General features: G+C 39.4%; 1 protein-coding gene across 1 annotated transcript in view; it reads left to right on the top strand.

Moving 5' to 3' along the window:
- Positions 1 to 20,912, top strand: part of GPC6 (glypican 6) — a 1,123,860-nt gene that overhangs the window by 742,081 nt on the left and 360,867 nt on the right. Inside the window, exon 4 of the mRNA XM_036297016.1 lies at positions 11,785 to 11,950. Within this exon, the coding sequence (XP_036152909.1) occupies positions 11,785 to 11,950 (166 nt within the window). The remainder of the gene's footprint in view (positions 1 to 11,784; positions 11,951 to 20,912) is intronic.

The raw sequence follows: 20,912 nt of genomic DNA, 5'->3' as shown, positions 1-20,912 counted from the left end.
TGAATAATATTCCACTGAATGTATAAAGTCATATTTTCTTTATCTATTCATTAGCTAATGAACATTTAGGTTGTTCTTCACCTCTTTGTTATTGAGAATCATGTTGCAATGAACATGGTAGTGAAAATATTTTTTCTAGAGCTTGTTTTTAAATCTTTTGAGTAAGTACCAAGAACTAGAAGTGCTGGAGAGTAGCAATGTTTTGATTACTTTCACTTTGTAGTATTGAAACCAGGAAATGTGAGTGCTCCAAATTTGTTCTATTTTTCAACATTGTTTTGGCCCCTTGCAACTCCATCTGAATTTGAGGATTGGCTTTTCTACTTCTGCAAGAAAAAACTATTTGAATTTTGATAAGATTTGCAATGAATCTGGAAATTACTGTGAGTGGTAGCTATATTAACAATACTGTCTTTCAATACGTGAACACAGGATGTTTTTCCCTTATTTAGGTCTTCTTTAATTTAGTTCACCAGTGTTTTATAAGTTCTACCACCTTCTATTACTAGGTATTCTATTGTTTTGGATTTATTGTAAATGGAATTGTTTCCTTAGTTTTCTTTTCAGATTGTTCACTGCTAGTGTATAGAAACAAAGTGGATTTTTGTGTGTTGATTCAGCTTTGCTAAACTTATTTATTAGCTCTAGTCACTTTTTGTCTATTTTGTTGTTTTGTATGTGAGTACTTTGAGATTGCCTATATACAGGATCATGCTATCTGTAAATAAATATAGATTTAATTCTTTCCTTTTTCAAACTTCGATACTATTTATTTATTTATTTTTTATTTTTTTGCCTAATGACCCCAGCTAACATTTTCGGCATGATTTTGAATAACACTGGCTGAAAGAAGGCCTCCTTATCCTTTTCCTGATCTTAGGGAAATTTCTTTCAGTCTTTCACCATTGAGTATGATGCCAGCTGTATGTTTTTCACAAATGCTCTTTATCATGTTTAGAAGTTCACTTCTATTCCTAGTTTTCTGTCTGAATTTATCATGAAAGTGTTGATTTTGTCAAAAGCTTTTCTGCATCAGTTGAAATGACCATGTTGTTTTTGTTTCTTTGTTCTCCAAATACGGAGAACTACATCGACTGATTTTCTTATGTTGAACCACCTCCGCATTCCTGGGATAAATCCCACATGGTTATGGTGTATAATGTTTTAATAAGCTGTTGGATCCCATTCGCTAGTTTGTTGTTAAAGATTTTTTCCTCTACGTTTTTAAGAGGTATCGGTCTTAGTTTCCGTGCCTTATTATGTCTTTATCTGGCGTTGGTATCAGGTAATGCTGATCTATTAGAATGAGTTAGGAAATATTTCATCATCTTCTATTTTTTGGAAGAGTTTAAGAAGGAATTTTGTTAAGGCTTTAAATGTTTTTGTAGAATTTGCCAGTGAAGTCTGGCTTTTTCTTTGTTTGGAGGCATTTAATTACCAATTCAATCTCTACTTGTTATAAGTCTAATACTATTTCATAATTTGTCATGATTCAGTATTGGCAGATTGTTTGTTTATAGGCGTTTGCCCATTTCATCAAGATTATCTAGTTTGTTGGTATATTTATTACTTTCCTAAGGCAATAATAACATATCACCACAAGCTGAGTGATTTTAAAAAACAGAATTTTATTTTCTAACAGTTCAGGAGGCTAGAAGTCCAAGATCAAGGTGTCAACAGAATTGATTCCTTCTGAAGTCTCAGAGAGAGAGACTATCCCATGTCTCTTTCCTGACTTCTGGGAGAAGAAAGATCTCAAATCAATAACCTAACTTTATACCTTAAGAAACTAGAAAAAGAAGAACAAATAAAACTAAAGTTTTGTTTGTCTCCACCTAATCTTCATTATTTTTGTTCTATTTGCTAACTCTGGTTTTAGTTTACTCTAGTTCCTTAAGGTAATCAATTAGGTAATTGATTTGTGATATTCTCTTTTAATATAGGCATCTATGGCAATCATTATTTTTATGTTGTGTTTTCATTCATTGATGTATTTTCAAATTTCCCTAGTGATTACTTTTTAACCTATTGGTTGTATAGAGCATGTGGCTTAATTGCCACATATTTGTGAATTTCCTAGCTTTCTTCTGATATTGCTTTCTAGTGTAATTTCATTGTGGTTCAGAGAAAATATTTAGTATGATGGCTATCTTTTAAAATTTCTTGAGACATGAGATTTAGCAATGCTTTTTAACTGAATTTAGCATTTTCTTCCTTTATTAAGCACTCTCCTGGCTGCTGATTTTTTTGGTATGTATTTTTAAATTTGATTTGAGTTCTGAGAAAGTTGATTCTGTCGAGTTTTTTTTTGTTTTTGTTTTTTTTTTTACTAGTTTATTGGTTGCTTCAGTGAAAAGGACTGATTCTTGGCATTTCCTACTCCACCATTTCTGTGATGTCACTCATCTGCCACGCTTATCTCACAACCATCTGTTACATGACTTCCTTCAGAAGCCATTTCTGTCAATACCTACTTCCGAATTCGGAGCTAAATGCCCCTTTATGGATTTCCTTTACACTGCACTTACCCAAGACAAATAACTACTTCCCTGAAATGGTCTGGAAGTGAATGTATTCCAAAAATCCCAACTCTGGTCCAAGGTCTATATATTCATACCCATAAAGGTTGGATAAATGGAAGTTGTATGAGTAAACAAAGGAGAAACAAATTTAAGTTTTCATGATCTTACTACAAAGCCTACATACAGGTTACTGATTGGTAAAAAAAGAAAAAAAATTAAAATTATTTAACAGGAAAACCACTTTGAATATAATTTAATCATCCTTGGAATATAAAAGACACTTCAGCCCTGACTCCAGCCAGGATAACTGAGTGAGTTAGAGCATTGTTCCCAAATGCTAAGGTTGTAGAACTTACCCTATTCTTTCTGTACCTGAATCACTAGCACTTGCAAGAATCAACCAGTGAATGCATAAATAAGTGGAACAACAAATCTCTCTCTCTCTCTCTCTCTCTCTCTCTCTCTCTCTCTCTCTCTCCCTCCCTTTTTCTCTTTCTCTAAAATCAGTTTTAAAAAATAAAATACACTTCAGAATCTGGTGATATATTGAGATGATGAGTAAGAACATCTCATCATTTAATATGACTCTAGATTAGAAACTGTGGAGAATGGCCTTGACCTTGCTCAAAATAACACATTTTGAATTTGTATTAGTTACAATTAACTTGTTTTTCTCTTCTGAGTAGAAAATAAATATGGTTATTTTATTAATTTGACTATATTATTTCCATACAAACACTTGCTGGGTATAATTTTATTATGTATATGTATAATCTTAGAACTTTCATATTTGCTTGCTTTTAAACTTATTTTAAGAGGCAGTCTTATTTTACATTGGCTACTACAGTAATTGCTAATATGAGCACCAATGCGTGAATGTTGGTCCAGATATAGAAAGCTTAAGTATATTAAAAACCTGTAATACATTGCTATTATATAGTTAAGGATGTGCAATGTCTCAAATCACATTTAGAAAACATAAGAATTATTTGCTATAGCATCCTGACACACATGGTTAGCCACGTAGATAATTCTTAGTGTGATCTCCCAACACAGCTTTATTAAGGGCTCTTTTTGTATTCCTTGCCGTGTTTCAATGTATCTTGTTTTAGCCTTTTAAAATAAAAACACAAATAACAACAATAAAACTCACAAGGTTATAAACTATGAGCTGAATTATTTTTATGTCATTTTATTTATCTTTCAGTTATTTTACAAGGAACCTTCATTATCTGTACTAATGAAGAGCTAATATGCTAATGGTCGATACGCCGTAACGGGTAACCACCAGGTCATTAGCATATTAGCTGGAGCATTGCTCTGGGACGGAAGCAGGGAGATGCCTTGAGGAGGCAGGACCATCCCATGCCAGGGAGGGCAGGGGTGAGAGCCCATAGCGCCCCCTCACCAGTCCTTCACCACCCACTGCTCGCACTCTGAGTGCCCCGCGGCCCACCTGCCAGGGGAAGGAGCACAGCACAGCAGGCAGGAGGCTTCCAGGCTCTCCTCCTGCGCCATGACGGGGCAGAGCCACCGCATTGCTCAGGAGACGGGACAGAAGCAGGGAGGTGCCCAGAGAAGGCGGGACAAGCCTGAGGCAACTCGAGGGACTGAGGGCAGGGCTTTCAGTGGCCAGAGAAGGCCAGAGGGTTTGGGGGCTGGGCCAGGCATGCTGGAGCTCTGCGTGGACAGGTTCAGGTGTCATGGCAGTGCTGCAGGTGGGTGAGCGGCACCACGCGATGTTGTGTGCTGGGCTGCTAGTCCATCTATAATAATAAAAGCATAATATACTAATTAGACCAGATATCCTTCCGGACAAAGCCAGGGCTGCGAGGGAAGCCCAGGTCCTGGGTGCCAGAGGGAAGCTGGTGCTGGAAGCCGGGGGAAGGAAGTCCTACTCTGGCATGAATTTCATGCATCAGGCCTCTAGTCTACACTAATAAAAGAGAAACATGCAAATTGGTGTCACTCCGCTACCCTTCCCATTGACTAATCAGGGCAATATGCAAATTAACTGCCAGCCAAGATATCCAGGCAGCTTGAAGCGAAAATGAGGCTTGCTTGCTTCAGCGATGGAGGATTCCAACATTTCCCGCCTGCCGCTGCCGGCCTCTGAGCTTGCAGTTTGAAACATTGTTACAAATATAGAAGCTAAACAAAACCCAAGAAACCTGCTTTCAGCCAGCTGGGATATCACAGCTGGAGTTGAAACAGGTTTCGATTATAGAACCCAAACAAACCAGATACCTGCTTTCAGCAGCCAAGGCCTAAGAGCTGGAGCCATGCCTCAGAGCTAAAGCTGGCCCGGAATAAAAAAGAAAAAGAAAAAAAGGAGCACTTGGGAGCTTCAGTCACCCACCAGCCTGAAAACAGCCCTCAGCCCCTCACCCAGACTGGCCAGGCACCCCAGTGGGGACCCCAACCCTGAAGGGTGTGTGACCAGCTGCAAACAGCCATCATCCCCTCATCCAGGCTGGCTAGGCACCCCAGTGGGGACCCCCACCCTGATCCAGGACACCCTTCAGGGCAAACCAGCTGGCCCCCACCCGTGTACCAGGCCTCTATCCTATATAGTAAAGGGTAATATGCCTCCCAGCACCGGGATCAGCAGAGCCGCGAGGCCTCCTGGCACCGGGATCAGCGTGACAGGCGGCAGCGCCCAAACCCCCTGATCGCCCTGCGGCTCTGTGTGCTACAGGGTGCGGCGCCCCAACCCCTGCCCCCCCTCACGGGCCCTGCTCTGTATGTGACTGGGTAGAGCCATAACCTCCCCATCAGCCCTGCCCTGAGTGTGAGAGTGGCGGCACCCCAACCCCCTGATCGGCCCTGCTCTGTGCATGACAGGTGGCTGTGCCCCAACCTCCTGATTGGCCCTGCTCTGTGAGTGACAGGGTACAGAGCCCCAACCCCTCTGATAGGCCCTGCTCTGTGAGTGACAGGGGGAAATGCCCCAACCCCCTGATTGGCCCTGCTCTGTGCATGACGAGGTGGCGCCGCAACCTCCCCATCGACCCTGCCTTGAGTGTGACGGGATGGTGCCCCATACCCCCAATCGGCCCTACCCTGAGCGTGACTGAGGGTGGAATCACAGCCTCCCGATCGCCCTGCTCTGTGTATGACAGGGGGCGGCGCCCCAACTCCCCAATCGGCCCTGCTCTGAGCCCGACCAGGGGCTGCACCTAGGGATTGGGCCTGCCCTCTGCCACCCAGGAGCAGGCCTAAGCCAGCAGGTCGTTATCTCCTGAGGGGTCCCAGACTGCAAGAGGGCACAGGCCGGGCTGAGGAACTCCCCTCCCCACCGAGTGCACAAATTTTTGTGCATCGGGCCTCTAGTATATATATAAAAGGCTAAGCAACCAGCAGAGTAGAGGGTAGCTATGACATACACTGATCACCAGGAGGCAGATGCTCAACACAGGAGCTGCTGAGTGACAGCAACTTTTCAGAGTGCCCTCTTGCTCTCCAGGATCCCTTGGGGGATGTCGGACTGCCAGTTTTGGCCAGATCCCCGCAGGCGAGGCTGAGGGACCACACCTACCACAGGGACCCCGCTCACTCCACAGACACCCTTTGAGCCCCGTTGCCACCCAGGTGCTGCCGGTGGGGAGGGACCAGGGGAGGTTGTCTCCAGGGTGTGTCTGGCCTGTCTCACCCAGTCCTGCCCCACCGGCCACCTTCTAATTAATTTTCTTTCAATCTGCATAAATCCATGCACTGGGCCTGTAGTAAATTATATTATTATTTCTCAAATTTTATCAGTATTTCTCAAAACTAGTTAATTATAGCATTGACTATAAGAATGACAATTCACAAGTCATTCATTATATACAGACAGCATCAAAGGAAGTTAACAGGACTAAATCCAAGAAGCAAGGATTTTATATTGAACTCTTACATGATTGACTCACAAACTTGTGTCTCTTTTTCCAAAGTAGGATATTGGAGTAGGAACCATTGACTATCCCCCTCCCCTCTCCACCCCCCCCCACTGTGAATTCTTGACACGGGTCACTACTGGTGAAGGACAGCATATACTAATAAAAGTTATGTAAGAGCACAAACAAGTACAAAAAATAATATCAGTCTAAAGTTACTATTTTTTTTCCACTTAAAAGCAGTGTGTTTTTTTATACCAAGTGGATACTACTTTTCTAAATATCTCAACTTATCCTTTCACTTAAGTTTATTTCCCAGTGTACTTTGAATATGTAGGAAGCTACAGCTACATTTTAAATATTAATCAAAAATCCATATAACTAACTTAAAAAAAATTCAACAGTTTGTTTCTCAAGATGATTGTATTCTTTATTGTTGCTAAGTAAACACAATATTCTTCAGTAAAAAAAATTGTTTCTAAAACTCCACCAAGTGTACAGATTTGTGCTAATATGTGTTTGAGCCGTAGTCTGTTCTAAATTCTAAATGTAAGTTTTTAGGTCTCCTTTATTTTGGTTTTACCAAATTTGCAGATTTATCTACTCTCAGAAGTGTATATATTTTTTAGTGTTGTGTATTTTCCAGAGATCAGCTGGCTAATGACTATCAATCCAATATTTACTAGAATTCATTGAGGCTAGAACACAGGTATGGATATTATTCAGAGGAAACTAATGCGTAAATTTAAAAGTTGATAATAGTCCTATTGAAATAACTAAATTTAAAAAATACTGTTAGAAGACAAAATACTGGCAATGATGTGGGAAAAACTGCATCCCTCAGACATTGCTGGTGGAAATGTAAAATGCTACAACCAGCCTGAAAAATAGACTGGCAATTTCTTATAAAACTATACATGCACTAACCATTTGGATCATCAACTGCACTTCTGAGCATTTATCCCAAGGAAATGAATACTTATGCTTATGGGAGAACCTGTGCATGGATACTAATAGAAGCTTTATTCCTAATAGAAAAGTACTATTCCTAACAGCAAAGAGTGAATAGTCACCCCAATTCTAATACATCCAAACCCTGGAATACTACTCAGCATTAATACGTACAGTACTTGGATGGACATCTTGGGTATTATACTCAGTTAAAAAAGTAAAGCTAAAATTGTTATATACTACTACATGATTCCATTTAAATAGCATTCTTGAAATGACAAAATTATAGAGATGAACAAGAGATCAGTGGCAATAGATTGGCAGATGACAGGACAGGGGGTGGGTGGGTGAAGGTAGCAAAAGGTATTCCTTTTCTGATAATGGAAAAGTTCAGTATGTCAATTGTGGTGGCATTAGAAAAATCTATTTATCAAGTAAAATCTCATAGAAGTGTACACACACACGCACACTATATATATAGACACTAGAATATATATATATATATATATATATATATATATATATATATATTCACAGAGGAATGCAAGATGAAAAAAATCATGAAATGTGCCAATTTCAGTTTCTTCATTGTGATATTGTACTATAGCTATATGAGACGTTGCCATTGAGGGAAGGTGAGGGAAGGGTACCCAGGACTATACTGTTTTTGCAACTTCTTGTGAGTCTATATTGATTTCAAAATAATAAGACTTTAAAGCAGGTATAGAATAATTTTAAAACTATAAATCATTTAAAAAGAAAAATATCCCTTCACACAATTGGCATTTAAAACAACCTTCTTTTCAGAGACTTACTTCTAAAAGTCTTAATTTTGAAGTGATGACTTTTTAAAATTTTAATCCAAGCAGGCAGCTGTGTCAATTCAAAAAAACTATGGTCTGTGAACATTAAAGCTTCAACTTTGATCCTCCACTCTCCATTTTCTTCTTCAAATGCCCTTTATTTCACCAGGAAGAATGTCATTTCCAAAAGTACTGAGAGAGCCACATTTAACTTGAACAACATTGTTCTTTTAGGTTATTAAGGCTGTTCAATTTTCTGTTGCTTGCTACCCTGATTGGAGGCTCTTCTTAAATGTCAGACTGAGGAAACTGCACTGGTTCCAACACAATAAAAAAATAAAAATATAAAAGCAAAGCTTTTGAATTAACGCAATCAATAGCCTTTGAAAGCAAAGTTAAAAAGCAACAACAATTGAATGTTAGGTGCACAAACCTATCTTGTTCTTTTTTCCCCCCCTTTCAATATCAACATGGCCAAGAAATTGGGGAAACACAATAGAGAGTTCAATTCAAAAAGCTCTTATTGAGCACCTAAGTCATAATCATAAAACCGTATAATGATGTGCGTATCTTACAGAGTGGTGCAGGTATAATGATGAAACAGAGCCCACAATGTCCATGAGGACATTGCATCCCAAATATTGACAACTGCTCTAGATTTTACCCTGGCACACGGAGTGAGAAGAAGCAGAACCTTATATAATACCAATGTCAAGAAAGCCAAAAATCCAACAGTCAAAGGAAGAAATTACTTAGGCAGCTCATGAAAATCGGTAGGTCTCTGGAAAAAGACATCAGGGTCAAGAGAGACATTGGAAGACTGTGGAAAACCAAATCCTGTGCACAAAGGTTTCTAGGACTGAAACCATGCCAAATAAGTAGAATGTGTAAGAATTTGGAATTCCACATTGACTCAGTACTGAAAATACAGAATATTTTCTCTATTTTCTGTGAATGGCATGGAATACATCTAGGTAAAAGAAATTTTTAAAACAATACTACTCAATTGTGGATAAAGTTTGTCATTTTCAACAAAATAACCCATCTGAAGATGATATGGTGACACTAATGTGTGTTCAGAAGTCATTACAATCCTTACTTTTGTGCCGGGGTCCAACCCCAGCAGGTCCAGGGGTTCCCAAAGGCGTAGACGGAGTCGGCGAAGAAGGAAGGACACGGAGACAGTGTTCAGTTGATCAGCAGCCTAGCCAGGATCTCCAGCCAGGATCTCCAGCCAAGTTCTGGTCTGGATCTCCAGAGAGGTTCTGGTTTGGATCTCCTGCCAGGTTCTGTGTCCATGTTCTCTTGCTAGGTTCTCCAGGTTCTCCAGCCAGGTTCTGTAGCCATGTTCCCTCACTAGGTTCTCCAGCCAGGTTCTGTCCAGGTTCTCCAGCCAGGTTCAGTCACCAGGGTCTAGTCAGGTTCTCTTGCCAATTTCTGTAGTCAGGTTCAGTCCAGGATCTTTTGCCATGTTCTCTCCAGCGAAGTTCTTCTGTCTGTAGGTTCTGTGTAGGTTCTGTCTTCTTAGTTCTGTGTTCTAAGCTCTGTATTCTAAGTTCTGTCTTGTAAGTTCTATCTCTTGCTGTCTTGTTACATCTGTATTTATACCAGTTGATTCAATCCTATCAATCTCTGTTACAAAGGTTAGGGCGTTTCTTATCTCCATTCCAGGGAGTAAAGATTATGTAGCTTAAGCATGATTGTTCGTAGTTAAAGTGATTAATTACCCGCCTGGCACTTAGTTAAGAGGTTTTATTCCCTCCCTAACTTCAGGGGAAAATCCCTACCTGGGGAAACAACCTTTTTCAGAGAGGAGACCTTGGTTAAAACACATAGTGCCAAGAAGGTGAGAAAACATTTTAAGAACAGTATGCCATATATGCCAGGTCCTGTGAAACAGCAAGCATGGACCGGCTCCCGGCACTTTTGTTCTCCCTTGTTGTTTTTGTTTTATTGTTGGGAAAATAAATTTTAGAATTAATGGTATTAAACCATTCTCTAAATGTTTTTATAAAGAGAGGTTATTTATATTTTACTTCGCTTATTTGATTTGGAGTACATAATGCACTAACTTTCTATCATGTTAATCATGTTAATTCTACTTTATTAAAGTCGACATTAAATTACCAGGAAAAGTAAAAATCAAAAGGCTATTATTATAAAGTGAGTAAGAAATAAGGTGGATTAATGGATGAATAGAAGGATGGATAGATGTCAGAAAAAGCAGTTGTAGGAAATACTAAATGTATAGGAGTGGGAATGTGGGTGTTCCCTTTTCTATATGTTAGAAAATTGTCATAAAGTTTTGGAAAAATATACAAAACAAAAGGGGTAACTAGAACTTTCAGTGCCTAATTAAATAAAATAAACTCTTCATTTCCTGAAATAGTGTATTGGGGACTGCGTCCCTATACAAAATAAAGTCAAGAAAATGCTACAAAAGCCAAAGCCCTGCATTGAGAATTTCCAAAGTGGTTTCTAGATAAAAGGATAAAATGGCAGCGATTAGCTGCTGTTGTTGAAAGTTGACATTTATGCAGAAACACCTTTTATTACCCTACCTTTGTAGAGTTGTTATGCTTTGTCAGCATCTGAATGTTCTGGAGATGTAAATGTCATCTGCAGATCCAAGTTTACTTGATAAGACTGAAACTCCCCAAGAGGTCCAAGTGATACAAGTTAGGCTTATTCTCAGATCTAGAACACAAGAACTGCAACATATAATTACTTCATTTAAATACCAAAATTATATAGAACCAACCAAATAAATGTGAAAATAATGTTTGAGTCTAAATCATGAAAAAGAGCTTTCAGTATTTGTGTGTGTGTGTGTGTGATCCATACTGTTTTAAGTATTCTTTCCACTTGACGTCAAAGCAAATTTTTCAGTGAGGCTAAAAAGGGCCTCATTGGCTTACAAGTGATTAACTTAGGATGTTTCCTTGTTCGAGGCAAATAGCACTCACTGTCAGTTGGTTAGTCGCTCCTCTGAATACTGCAAGGTTTTCTCACATTCAACACTGGATCCATTTCCTCGGAATTCCAGAACTGCCAAGCTTCAGAGGCCCGAAGCTGGGCAGTTCCATTGCCTCTAAGCAGGGCTGCACCTCAGAAATCCCAGACAAGTTGATATCGATCCTTTTAAAAAAGTTATGTACGAAGGAAGTATATCTGGCAGCCTCCTTTAGAGACAGGGTCAAATAACCAGTTGGAAAATTGTCTAAAGGTGTCACATTAAACTTCAATAATACCTACATTTTTATGGGGCTTTTATCTTTGTAAATTGCTTTCACATGCATTATCTCATTTCATGTTCTGTTGCAATGAAACAGTGTCTAGGTTTTTAGGGCTGAATTACAGTGACATAGATATCAAAATGTTGACGGGGACATTTCAAGAAAAATGATTATTACTATGCCGAACAGAAGTCTTTGACAAGAATTACTGGCTTCAAGAGCAAGTATTCCAAAGGGTTAAGATTCTGATGGTCTTTTAACCCTTTGTTCTAATGCTGGAGGTTTACCAGAACCATTTCACCGATTCTTTGTTTTAAGAATGAAATGAATTACATCTTTTTTCCGCCCTTTCACCCTTCTTATTTCTGATTTCCTATTCTTTTTAATACATCTACAGGTCAGCCCCACCCCAGGGTGCATCCGTGCTCTCATGAAGATGCTGTATTGCCCATACTGCCGAGGCCTCCCCACCGTGAGGCCCTGCAACAACTACTGCCTCAATGTCATGAAGGGCTGTCTGGCAAATCAGGCCGATCTGGACACCGAGTGGAATCTGTTCATAGGTAAGGAGCATTTGAACTCATCCAGAAACAGAAATGTGGGGACCTGTCTGATGGCAGGTTCAAAGTTGTGATGACTTGTGGAGACCACGAGGATGTTTAAAAAACACAGAACAGCATTTAGCAAAGTATAAACAGCGTTCTGCATTTTCCTTCGTGTTTTATTCTGAAAAGACTTCCTTGTATATGGTGAAGGACGATCCTGTTAAAGATGGCACAAGGCAGCTGTATTGAGTTAGCTGATGTCCCTGCGAAGATGAAAGTAGCCGTGTTGAATTTCGGTGAGCCTTAGGAAAGATTCTCCTAAAAGAGATCCACAGGACTGTGTCTTTGTTTGCATTACATCGTAACCCCGGATACACAGATACTGTAACCCAACAGGAGGAGACTGTTCCCTACAATCCCCTTGCCCCTGCCCGCCCTCCACCCCCACCCCCCTCTCAACACAGCAGAGCCAAACACTGAGTGCTGAGTTTTGCAGTGGGTAAATCCGATTGCTTTATTTGCAGAGCACTAAGCTAGGAGAACGGGAAGCCTATGGCTTAATACCTGAACCCCCCGACGATGTACGATGGAAGGGTTTAAGGAGTTAGGGGGAACAGGTATGCGAAGCGCTGGTGGGGTGATTTTTAAGGGAGGACCTTGGAACTCGTTCACTGACGGTAGGGGGCGTCTGCACGGGGTCGTCCTGGACAGCAGACCCTTTGCTCTGAAAGGGTCCAGTATTCAAGTTCTGGTCATGTCCCCATCCCATGGTTCCTGGGGGAGGCGAGACTGTGGTCCCTGGGCAGCTAGAGGACAAGGTGCCCCCTGTGAGTGCTGCCTCTGTAAAACAACTCAAGCACTGTATTAATCCCCATCTGCTTTGAGGGAGCGGAACCAGTTCTAAGCTGTTCTATGTGATTTATGTGCTGTTTCAATATTAGTAAACAACTCCTTCCTTAAACATCTGTGATGAAAATAGCTCAATATTGTTGGTAAAGTATGCAAATTCCCTTCCTCTTTCTGTGGAAAAGAACACTTCAAGCACACAAGTGTGAATCAGCCTTCCAGTCTTTAGAAGGTGGGAGGAAAGGAGGTGGGGAAGATTCGGGGAAGGGCTGTGAATCATGGCTCATGTCTTAAGTTGCAGAAATCGTGCGGGCTTTGCACTGCCAAAAGGTATTTCCCAACTAGCTATCCAAGGATAAAAGGACACATTTCACAGGCAGGCTTCTCCCAGGAAAATACACAGGCCTTGAGAGAGTAAATGTATTTTCCCTCCCCTCTGTCAAATGGCCCTCAAATAAAAGCACTTTCAATTGCATTTACTGCAATTGCATAGTGACAAGCAGAGTGGTGCAAATAACACTGGCACTCCTCAGCCTCAGGGGGCCTTCGTCACTTACGCAAACCTCTGAGCCAGAATGCATGAGGAGAGTCTTCTGACACCTTGGATTTGAGCAGGAGAAGAAAAGAGCTAAGACGTATTGGAATACAGAACAACCTAAGCCCACTGTGCAAAGAAAGATGTGCTTAAGTTACAGGCATTCAGCTGCGGCAGGGAAACCCATTGGCTAACACACTCTTATGCCTAGAAAGGCCAGAGAAAATGGTTTTGAAGTTTTAAGAAACATATTTGAGAGTGGGTAGATTCAAATGGAAGTCATCTAACAAAAATCTCAAAAATCATTTTGGAGAGAATAAATTGACATGCTGTTCTCTCCTTTCAGTGGGAGGGCAAAATCTGCTTGTATGATCTTGGGTTACTTAAGTTGAAAAATTAGGGAGATTTTTTTAAAAGTTAATCATTCAGGTACCCTTCTAATGCAGAAATGACATTTTTTGCTAAGATGTTGGAGGCGGGTATGAATAAAAAAAGTAATCAGAATAAACTCGATCTTCTAAAATATTCATGTAGATTAATTTTGGCAGACACTCTACCCAAATAATGCTAATAAAAATGTACTCTCATCAAGAAATCTAAAAATGTTTGCATATTTTAAAAACCAGACTAAGCTTTATAGCATCAGTTTCGAGTCGTAAAGACTATTCAGATGTTTGGGTTGAAACTGCCTAATTCATAGCACAGTTAACTTGTCTTTGGTCAGCCTGCAACTTATTGACAGGAATGGACATGTGGATTTTGTTACTTAGAGCAAGACATGATTAAGAATGATAATATGGACTTTTTAACTTGTAAGACCAACAGTGACTTCTTAATTGGCTTTTTTTTTCTCAGTGCTGGTTGGGTATTTCAATGTAAAACAAATCCTTAAACTTTTAATCAATCAGGTTTCCTAGATGCCAATTTGATGTGTAATTAAAAGTCTGGAAAACCATGTGGAACTCACCAAGTGTTTTAATGAGAAGGAAACCTGGTGGTTAGTCCTACATTAATATGTATTCATAGCCAATTTTTCCCTATCTCGTTTTCTTTATTAATGCTAGAGATATTTGATTAGTGCTGTCAGTTTTTTTTCAGATTTTGCTATGACATTGAGAATTGACCACCAACATAGACTCACGAAGCAAAATATGTTCTTACTAATACTTGTCTGATGTGAAGCATTGCTTCACAAATTTATCACAGAAATTAGTTAAATGTGTCAAATCCATTTTCCGCACAGATATATTCAAGATGACAGTGTTGCAGTGTTCATGAATGCAGCATCAAAGACCAGTGAGCAAATCAGTGCTCCAACAAAAGTCTAAATAACAGCCCTCCTTTGGTTAGCACCTGCAGGCCATCACTCTTGGGCGTCTAGCATCATTTCATCAAACCTTTCACTTTTCTTGCTGTCAATTGCATGAGTCATTTCTGCCATTTTATACATTTTATAGGTTATTTTTACTATTGTGCTCATCAAAAAATGTTAACAGCGACATGCAATCAACCATCAATAAAAACAGGAATCGAATTGGAGGCACATTGTCCTGATCATCACAAAGCCACAAACTAATTGAAAGTCATTTGTAACTGTTTGGAATTCAGTGGGTGTCTGGACTATATCTAAAGAAAGGCAATTCACTGATAAGAGGAACTGTTGAAAGTGTTCAAGTAAAAACCCCTGTGGTATTCCATTCCCTTTCGAGGTTCCATCCTGGAAACACAATCAGGAACCGACTTGGGATGCATTGTTTTTCTTTTCTAATTACTTATTTTTTATTATTTTTAACTTAAATTTATTGGGGTGACATAGGCTACTAAATGGATGAACGTGTGACGAGTTACTCCTTTTACCTACAATAGTTACTCAATAATAATGTGGGGGGCACTATCTCTGTGCAGGGCATGGAGTTCAATTTCGTAAAGGTTGTATTTTAATCGTCCTCCTTTAGGAAGTTTAACTCCATTCCCTGCACACAGATCGTGCCCCCAAAATTCTTCTCAGGAAACCACTGTAGGGAAAGGAATAACTCTTTACCTCTTATGCAAAGAACTTTAAAAAAGAAGTTGCTGACAGCTTTGAAGAAGATGGTGACCCATTTTAGAGTATTTGAAAAGCCTCAGTTCACCTCTGCCAGGAACTCACAGCCACTTTCTAGGAGCATGTGGGATTCCCCAGTACAAAGCATTTGCACTTCAGTTGCTGCACCCAAAACAATGGGCCTGCTGCTGCTCCCCTGAGGTAGGCAGCACCAAAGGAACACAAGAGTGTTTTCTAGCCTGTTCTATTAGAAGCTATGCAGTAGGAGAAAATGCAATTTGAGGCGTTGACAGTCTCTGCTTAGGCACTTACCCCAGGTGTTACTGTATATTCATACACAACTTATTCCAGCCTTATTGTTTGATTGTTGCCTGCTGCAAAAGGGTTTTCTTGAATTAAAATGTCCTAGAGGGTAACAGTTTGTGGGCAGAATTTGTTGTTTCAGTAATATGCTGTGGTTATTTTTAGTGTTTGGCACTGATGCCCACCCTCCATGGGTAAGAATTGTTCTATTTAACAAGGGGCCATATTACGGCTGGAATTACATTTATATAGCTCTAATAAATCTTGCTTCTAGTATAAAGATATAGGATGTGTGGGACAGCCTCCTCCAAACATCTGGTACCTTCTAAGACTTTATAGACTGTGAGAACCAGAGGCGGGGGGGGGGGGGGGGGGAGAGGCTGTGAGTGTGGAAAGGCAAATGTGACACAAAAGGTAGGAATTCTATTTTGTTCTTTAAGTTTTTTTATTACTAGAATGTTATAGGGTGCTTATTACCTCAAGTATAAGGCAAAACTATCTCTATGTTTCCATAAAAGTGAAATCTAAAGATGTTTTTGTCCAACATTGTAGCCTAGTGTTTTAGGCTATCCCAGTTAATAAGACACTAATATTCTTCATATATTAATTCAACTCACAATATTGAGCAAGATACACACAATTTTTTACCCTTGGAGAATTTCATGTCATTAAATGAATTACAATCAACTGTGATAAAGTGCTAGGAAAATAGAAGCACCAATGCTAAATGTCTACTAAGCAGAGGGACTTTCCCTTATGTGGAGGGCCGGGGAAGCCTGGCCTCTGTAAGTATAGAATAAAACAGTGAATAAGGCTGCATTGCATTAGGGTTGTCAAACATAATTGAAGTCAAATAGTCATAGCATATGTAATTGTTACAATATAGATCCCAAATATTTTCAAGTTCTGTGACAATTTCATGATCTGTCAGTGGCTCTTAAATATATGTTCACTAGAGGCCCAGTGCATAAAATTCGTGCACTGGGGGGGGGGGGGGGGGTTCCTCAGCCTGGCCTGTGCCGTCTCGCAGTCTAAGACCCTGTGGAAGATGTCTGCCTGTTGGCTTAGGCCCACTCAATCAGGCCTATGCCGGCAGTCGGACATCCCTCTCACAGTTCAGCAACCCTCGCTCCTTACCACCTACCTCCTCGCTGCTCCTTACTGCTCAGCTCTCTGCTCCTTCCTTGGCACTGGAGAGGCTACTGCCATGGTGCTGCACTCGCCAGCTGTGAGCGCAGCTTCTGGCTGAGCAGCACTCCCCCTGTGGGAGCACACTGACCACTGGGGGCAGTCCTATGTTGAGCATCTGCCCCCTGGTGGCTAGTGCACATCATAGCGACCGGTCGTTCTGGTTCTTCTGCCGTAAGGATCGCTTAGGCTTTTATTATATAGATTTTATTTTTGACAAGTTTTATGATTAAGTCTCACCACCACCATGCCACTGACTCTATCTCGAAAGATCTGGAGAATTTATGTTAATTTTCCTCAAGAAAAGGTTGAGTTCCTTGACCTATAAATGCCCTCCAATTGCTGTGAGGGGCTGAACCAGCGAGAAGCTTGCATTTTTAATTTAGGCCTTAGTCGCTCATAGACCAGACAAACGAGTGGTATCGAACTTTCTGGGCTTTCTTTCTCCTTTTAAACTAGCCAATCATTACATCTCAAGACAGCCCATGACAGAAAGCTACGATGAGAACACCAGGCATGAATCCAAGGTGGGCACTGCATCTGTGCCATGCCAAGAGACAATGCAGTACTACCCACTCATTCTCTCATTTACACATTAATCCAGCACATTTTTTTCACTAATCCAACTGAGTGCCTAAGATGGGCCTTGCTCCGGTTTAAGCATGGGGGATAGAAAAGGCTCTGCTGCTAAAAACAATGAATGGAAACAAATGGACAGAGAAATGGAAGGGGGTGTAGTAAGAGGCCGTTTTACTTCACTTTGTGAGTCTACTCTTTTAATGAAACTATGACTAAAATTCAGTGATTTTAAAAAGTGCGTATTCCTGTTGTTAATGGGCTCTATGAGTGCAGGGATGGCAGAAACAAATCAGGTTATGAACCTGGTTCTTTCACTGTGACGGCTGCTGTCAAGTTGTATATTAGAGCCAGCCCCAAGGAAGCTGTGTTAGGTCAGTCAAATGACTAGTGTCATGTCCTAAATTGCTACTTTGGTGTACAGATGACTTTCTTAGGACCTGCAAGAGTTGTTTATCCTCAAGGTATTTAGCGTATTCACAACTCTGTGCTTGGGGTAATGTTACTAGATACCCATTCACTGTTTCTAATAAATAAACTCAGATTCTCTTTTTTTTAATGTGCAGGACTGTGGGATTTTGCATTTCAGGATATAAAATAGACACAAGAAAGTATTTCAAGAATTTGTATAAGATACTCCTCATTCAAAGACTTTTATAATGAAATTCTGTAATATAAATCTGATAAATATTTTTGTTATAAAGAATTCTGTAGTAAATACGATATGACTCTGGCTGTCATATCCTGAAATGCCATGTTTCAAAAACCTCTAGACCCTCAACATAGAAAAATGTTCCCTTTCAACCAAAGGAAAAGAAAAATTCAAGAATCGTACTTAGCAGCAAGCTTTCAAAGTCCAGAAATACAGTCCAGAAACACAACTCTTAAATCGAGGAACAAAAGCCAATGGAATTATGCTAGAATTTGATCTCACTGTTAGCTATAGAACTTGCTTTTGCCCATGTGCATTCCTAACAGCACCAAGATTTTTTTTTAATGAAAACATTATATTTTCAATTACTTGAAACCTTACACCACCCAACCAAACCCCTACCTTTTTAGTCATTGATTGTTTCTCATTGCTCATGAATAATTATCATATGCTGTGTTCTCTCATAGTGCTGGCATAATGCATAAGTTGTATTAACAGCTTGCTGAGGGGAAAAAAAAAAAGAATGAAAATAGTTGGCTGATACCCAGCAACCTTTCATGAGCGGCACTTTTTATCAATTTCCTACATTTAGAAATGGTTTACTTCTGAACTTCACATGTGTGAAAGTGTTTTTATGTTGTAGCGTAGGGTTAATGCCTTAAGGGTGGTATAATGTCTGAGGCTATTCAGCAAGCACAGAAGCAGGCGTTTCTTAACCTCTGAACACTTACTAATGCTGGTCTTGAGGCAACAAAGGGGATTCATAGGATAGCAATTTCTATTCAGAATCAAGGGGATTTTCCCATGGATCAAAGCAGGCAAAGTACATCAAAACTAAAAGTACTTGGTGTCATACACAAGTAGTCATTCCAAGGTGTGTGTGTGTGTGTGTCTTTCCTTTACCCGCAATGTCAACTCTTGTTCATTTTTCTATCCCAGTTTTCATATTCTCAACCTCTATACAATTTATAATTGTTGTGAATCCATTTTCTATTTACTGATGACTTCAGATATCACATTCTCAACTAGACTTGCAAGTTGGAATTTACGCTGCAATATAATGTGATACTAACCAATAGCTTCTACTAAAGCATTCCTATTTTTGCAAATAGAACATCCTTTAAGATACAAGATGTTCCATTTATAATAGGAAGTTCACTGAAATACCCCCGTATGCCTTTTCAGGTCTCCAAGTTCTATGAGAACTGGCAACAGAAGGATTTAGTTTACCGGGAGAAAGCAGAGCATGTCAAAATGGTTCAAGGTGGCTAGAGAATAGCCTTTGTATTTGGGGTTTTGCATTTTGCTTCCAGTTTACACTTCAGTTTCAATGTTTTCTCTATAAATGCTTTAATTTGATAATTATATCAAAAGGTACCTGTTTTTGCCAATTAACATCTGATGTTATTAACATGTGATAGTTTTCACTGTCATGTTTGAGTTTGAGTTGTAGCACAGATGTCTGGCTTTTGGCATGCCAAGAGAAAATATGTGATGATTCTTTAGAATGGAATTAAATAGACTCCAAAAAGCCCACAGACCCAGAGAAAAATCAAACACTATAAACATTAGCCCAATAACATTCTTAGCAATTCCAATTTGAGGAGATAAGAGGAACATGAGGTACAAGAAATTGTTGTAGGAACTAAGAAGTAAAGAGAGCCTAAGTAAGAGGATTGTTAAAGAAAGCGCTAAACCACATGGCTTTTCACAAAGTCCCAGGGCCATCATAAACAAAAAGTCCTGGTGCCTCGTGGAATGGAAGAGGGCAGGGTGGGGGGGAGATCTCCTGAGGCATTTAGTTCACTCTGCAAATGCTGATTTACAGCTAGAATGAAAATCTGTATTTTAACTCAAATAATAAATGCCTGTGTGAGGTTGTAACACTTTATTAAAATATCTTAAAAATAGTGTTATTGAGAGTCTTTTGACTTCTTTGCCCATAAATATACCATTTACATATATATAATTATATGGATAATTAAATCTATATAGAAATATATCTCACAATTGCTCTAACAGCTTCTTTAAGACATGATTAGCTCAAGAGTAGAAGTGCTGATCATTTATTTAGGGTCATTTTTGAAATTAGTTTTAGTTTTTCTCAGGCTTGTTTCTTTAATATTATAAAAGAGGCTTTTAGAATTTTATTTTCTTCATCTTATTGTCTTTGTAACTTGTTTATTAATGAACAACCCTCTGAGGAATCAGGGGTGGGAACCAGGTTAGAAGAGATGGCCCCATGAATTATTCTGACAGTTAAAAGCATGTTTTTCATTGCTTACTCTAAAAGGGAAATGGGTATTAATGTCCTTGGGAATAATTTAAAATTTTGAGAACCTTCATGGTATATGAAAACTTTGAGCTTATAACTCATTTAAGAATATTATGTCTACAGACACTTGGTAAGATAGCCAGGAGAGAATTTAAATTAAAATAGAGCTTGAAATATGCCGTGTCCTTCATCTAACAGTTTGTATATAAATCCCACATAAAAAGGCATGTCCTTGATTTTTTTCTTTGCATAGATTTAAATAATTTGTTATGCTAAGAATTTCCTTTATTTTAACCTCTAAAGAAATAAACATTATAAATAGACCATTGAATATATGACATTATCCCCATGAAAGGATGTATCTATATGCAGCACTTTTTTATTTTTTAAATGTTATCTAGAAAGATAACACTGATAATTAAATGTAAAAAAAGATGGTCAGTATTTACCACTAGAATCTCAATGCTCCAGAAATTAACTTATTTAATGGGAAGCCCAAGAATAATATTGGGTGAAATGAATGAACTAGAAGATGTGAGAGGATTTTGGAAGTAGCAGCGT

Source organism: Myotis myotis, unplaced genomic scaffold (genome assembly GCF_014108235.1).
Source record: "Myotis myotis isolate mMyoMyo1 unplaced genomic scaffold, mMyoMyo1.p scaffold_m19_p_3, whole genome shotgun sequence".
Taxonomy (NCBI): domain Eukaryota; kingdom Metazoa; phylum Chordata; class Mammalia; order Chiroptera; family Vespertilionidae; genus Myotis; species Myotis myotis.
The sequence above is the reverse complement of the archived record's forward strand: the minus strand, read 5'-3'. Positions and strand labels throughout refer to the sequence as shown.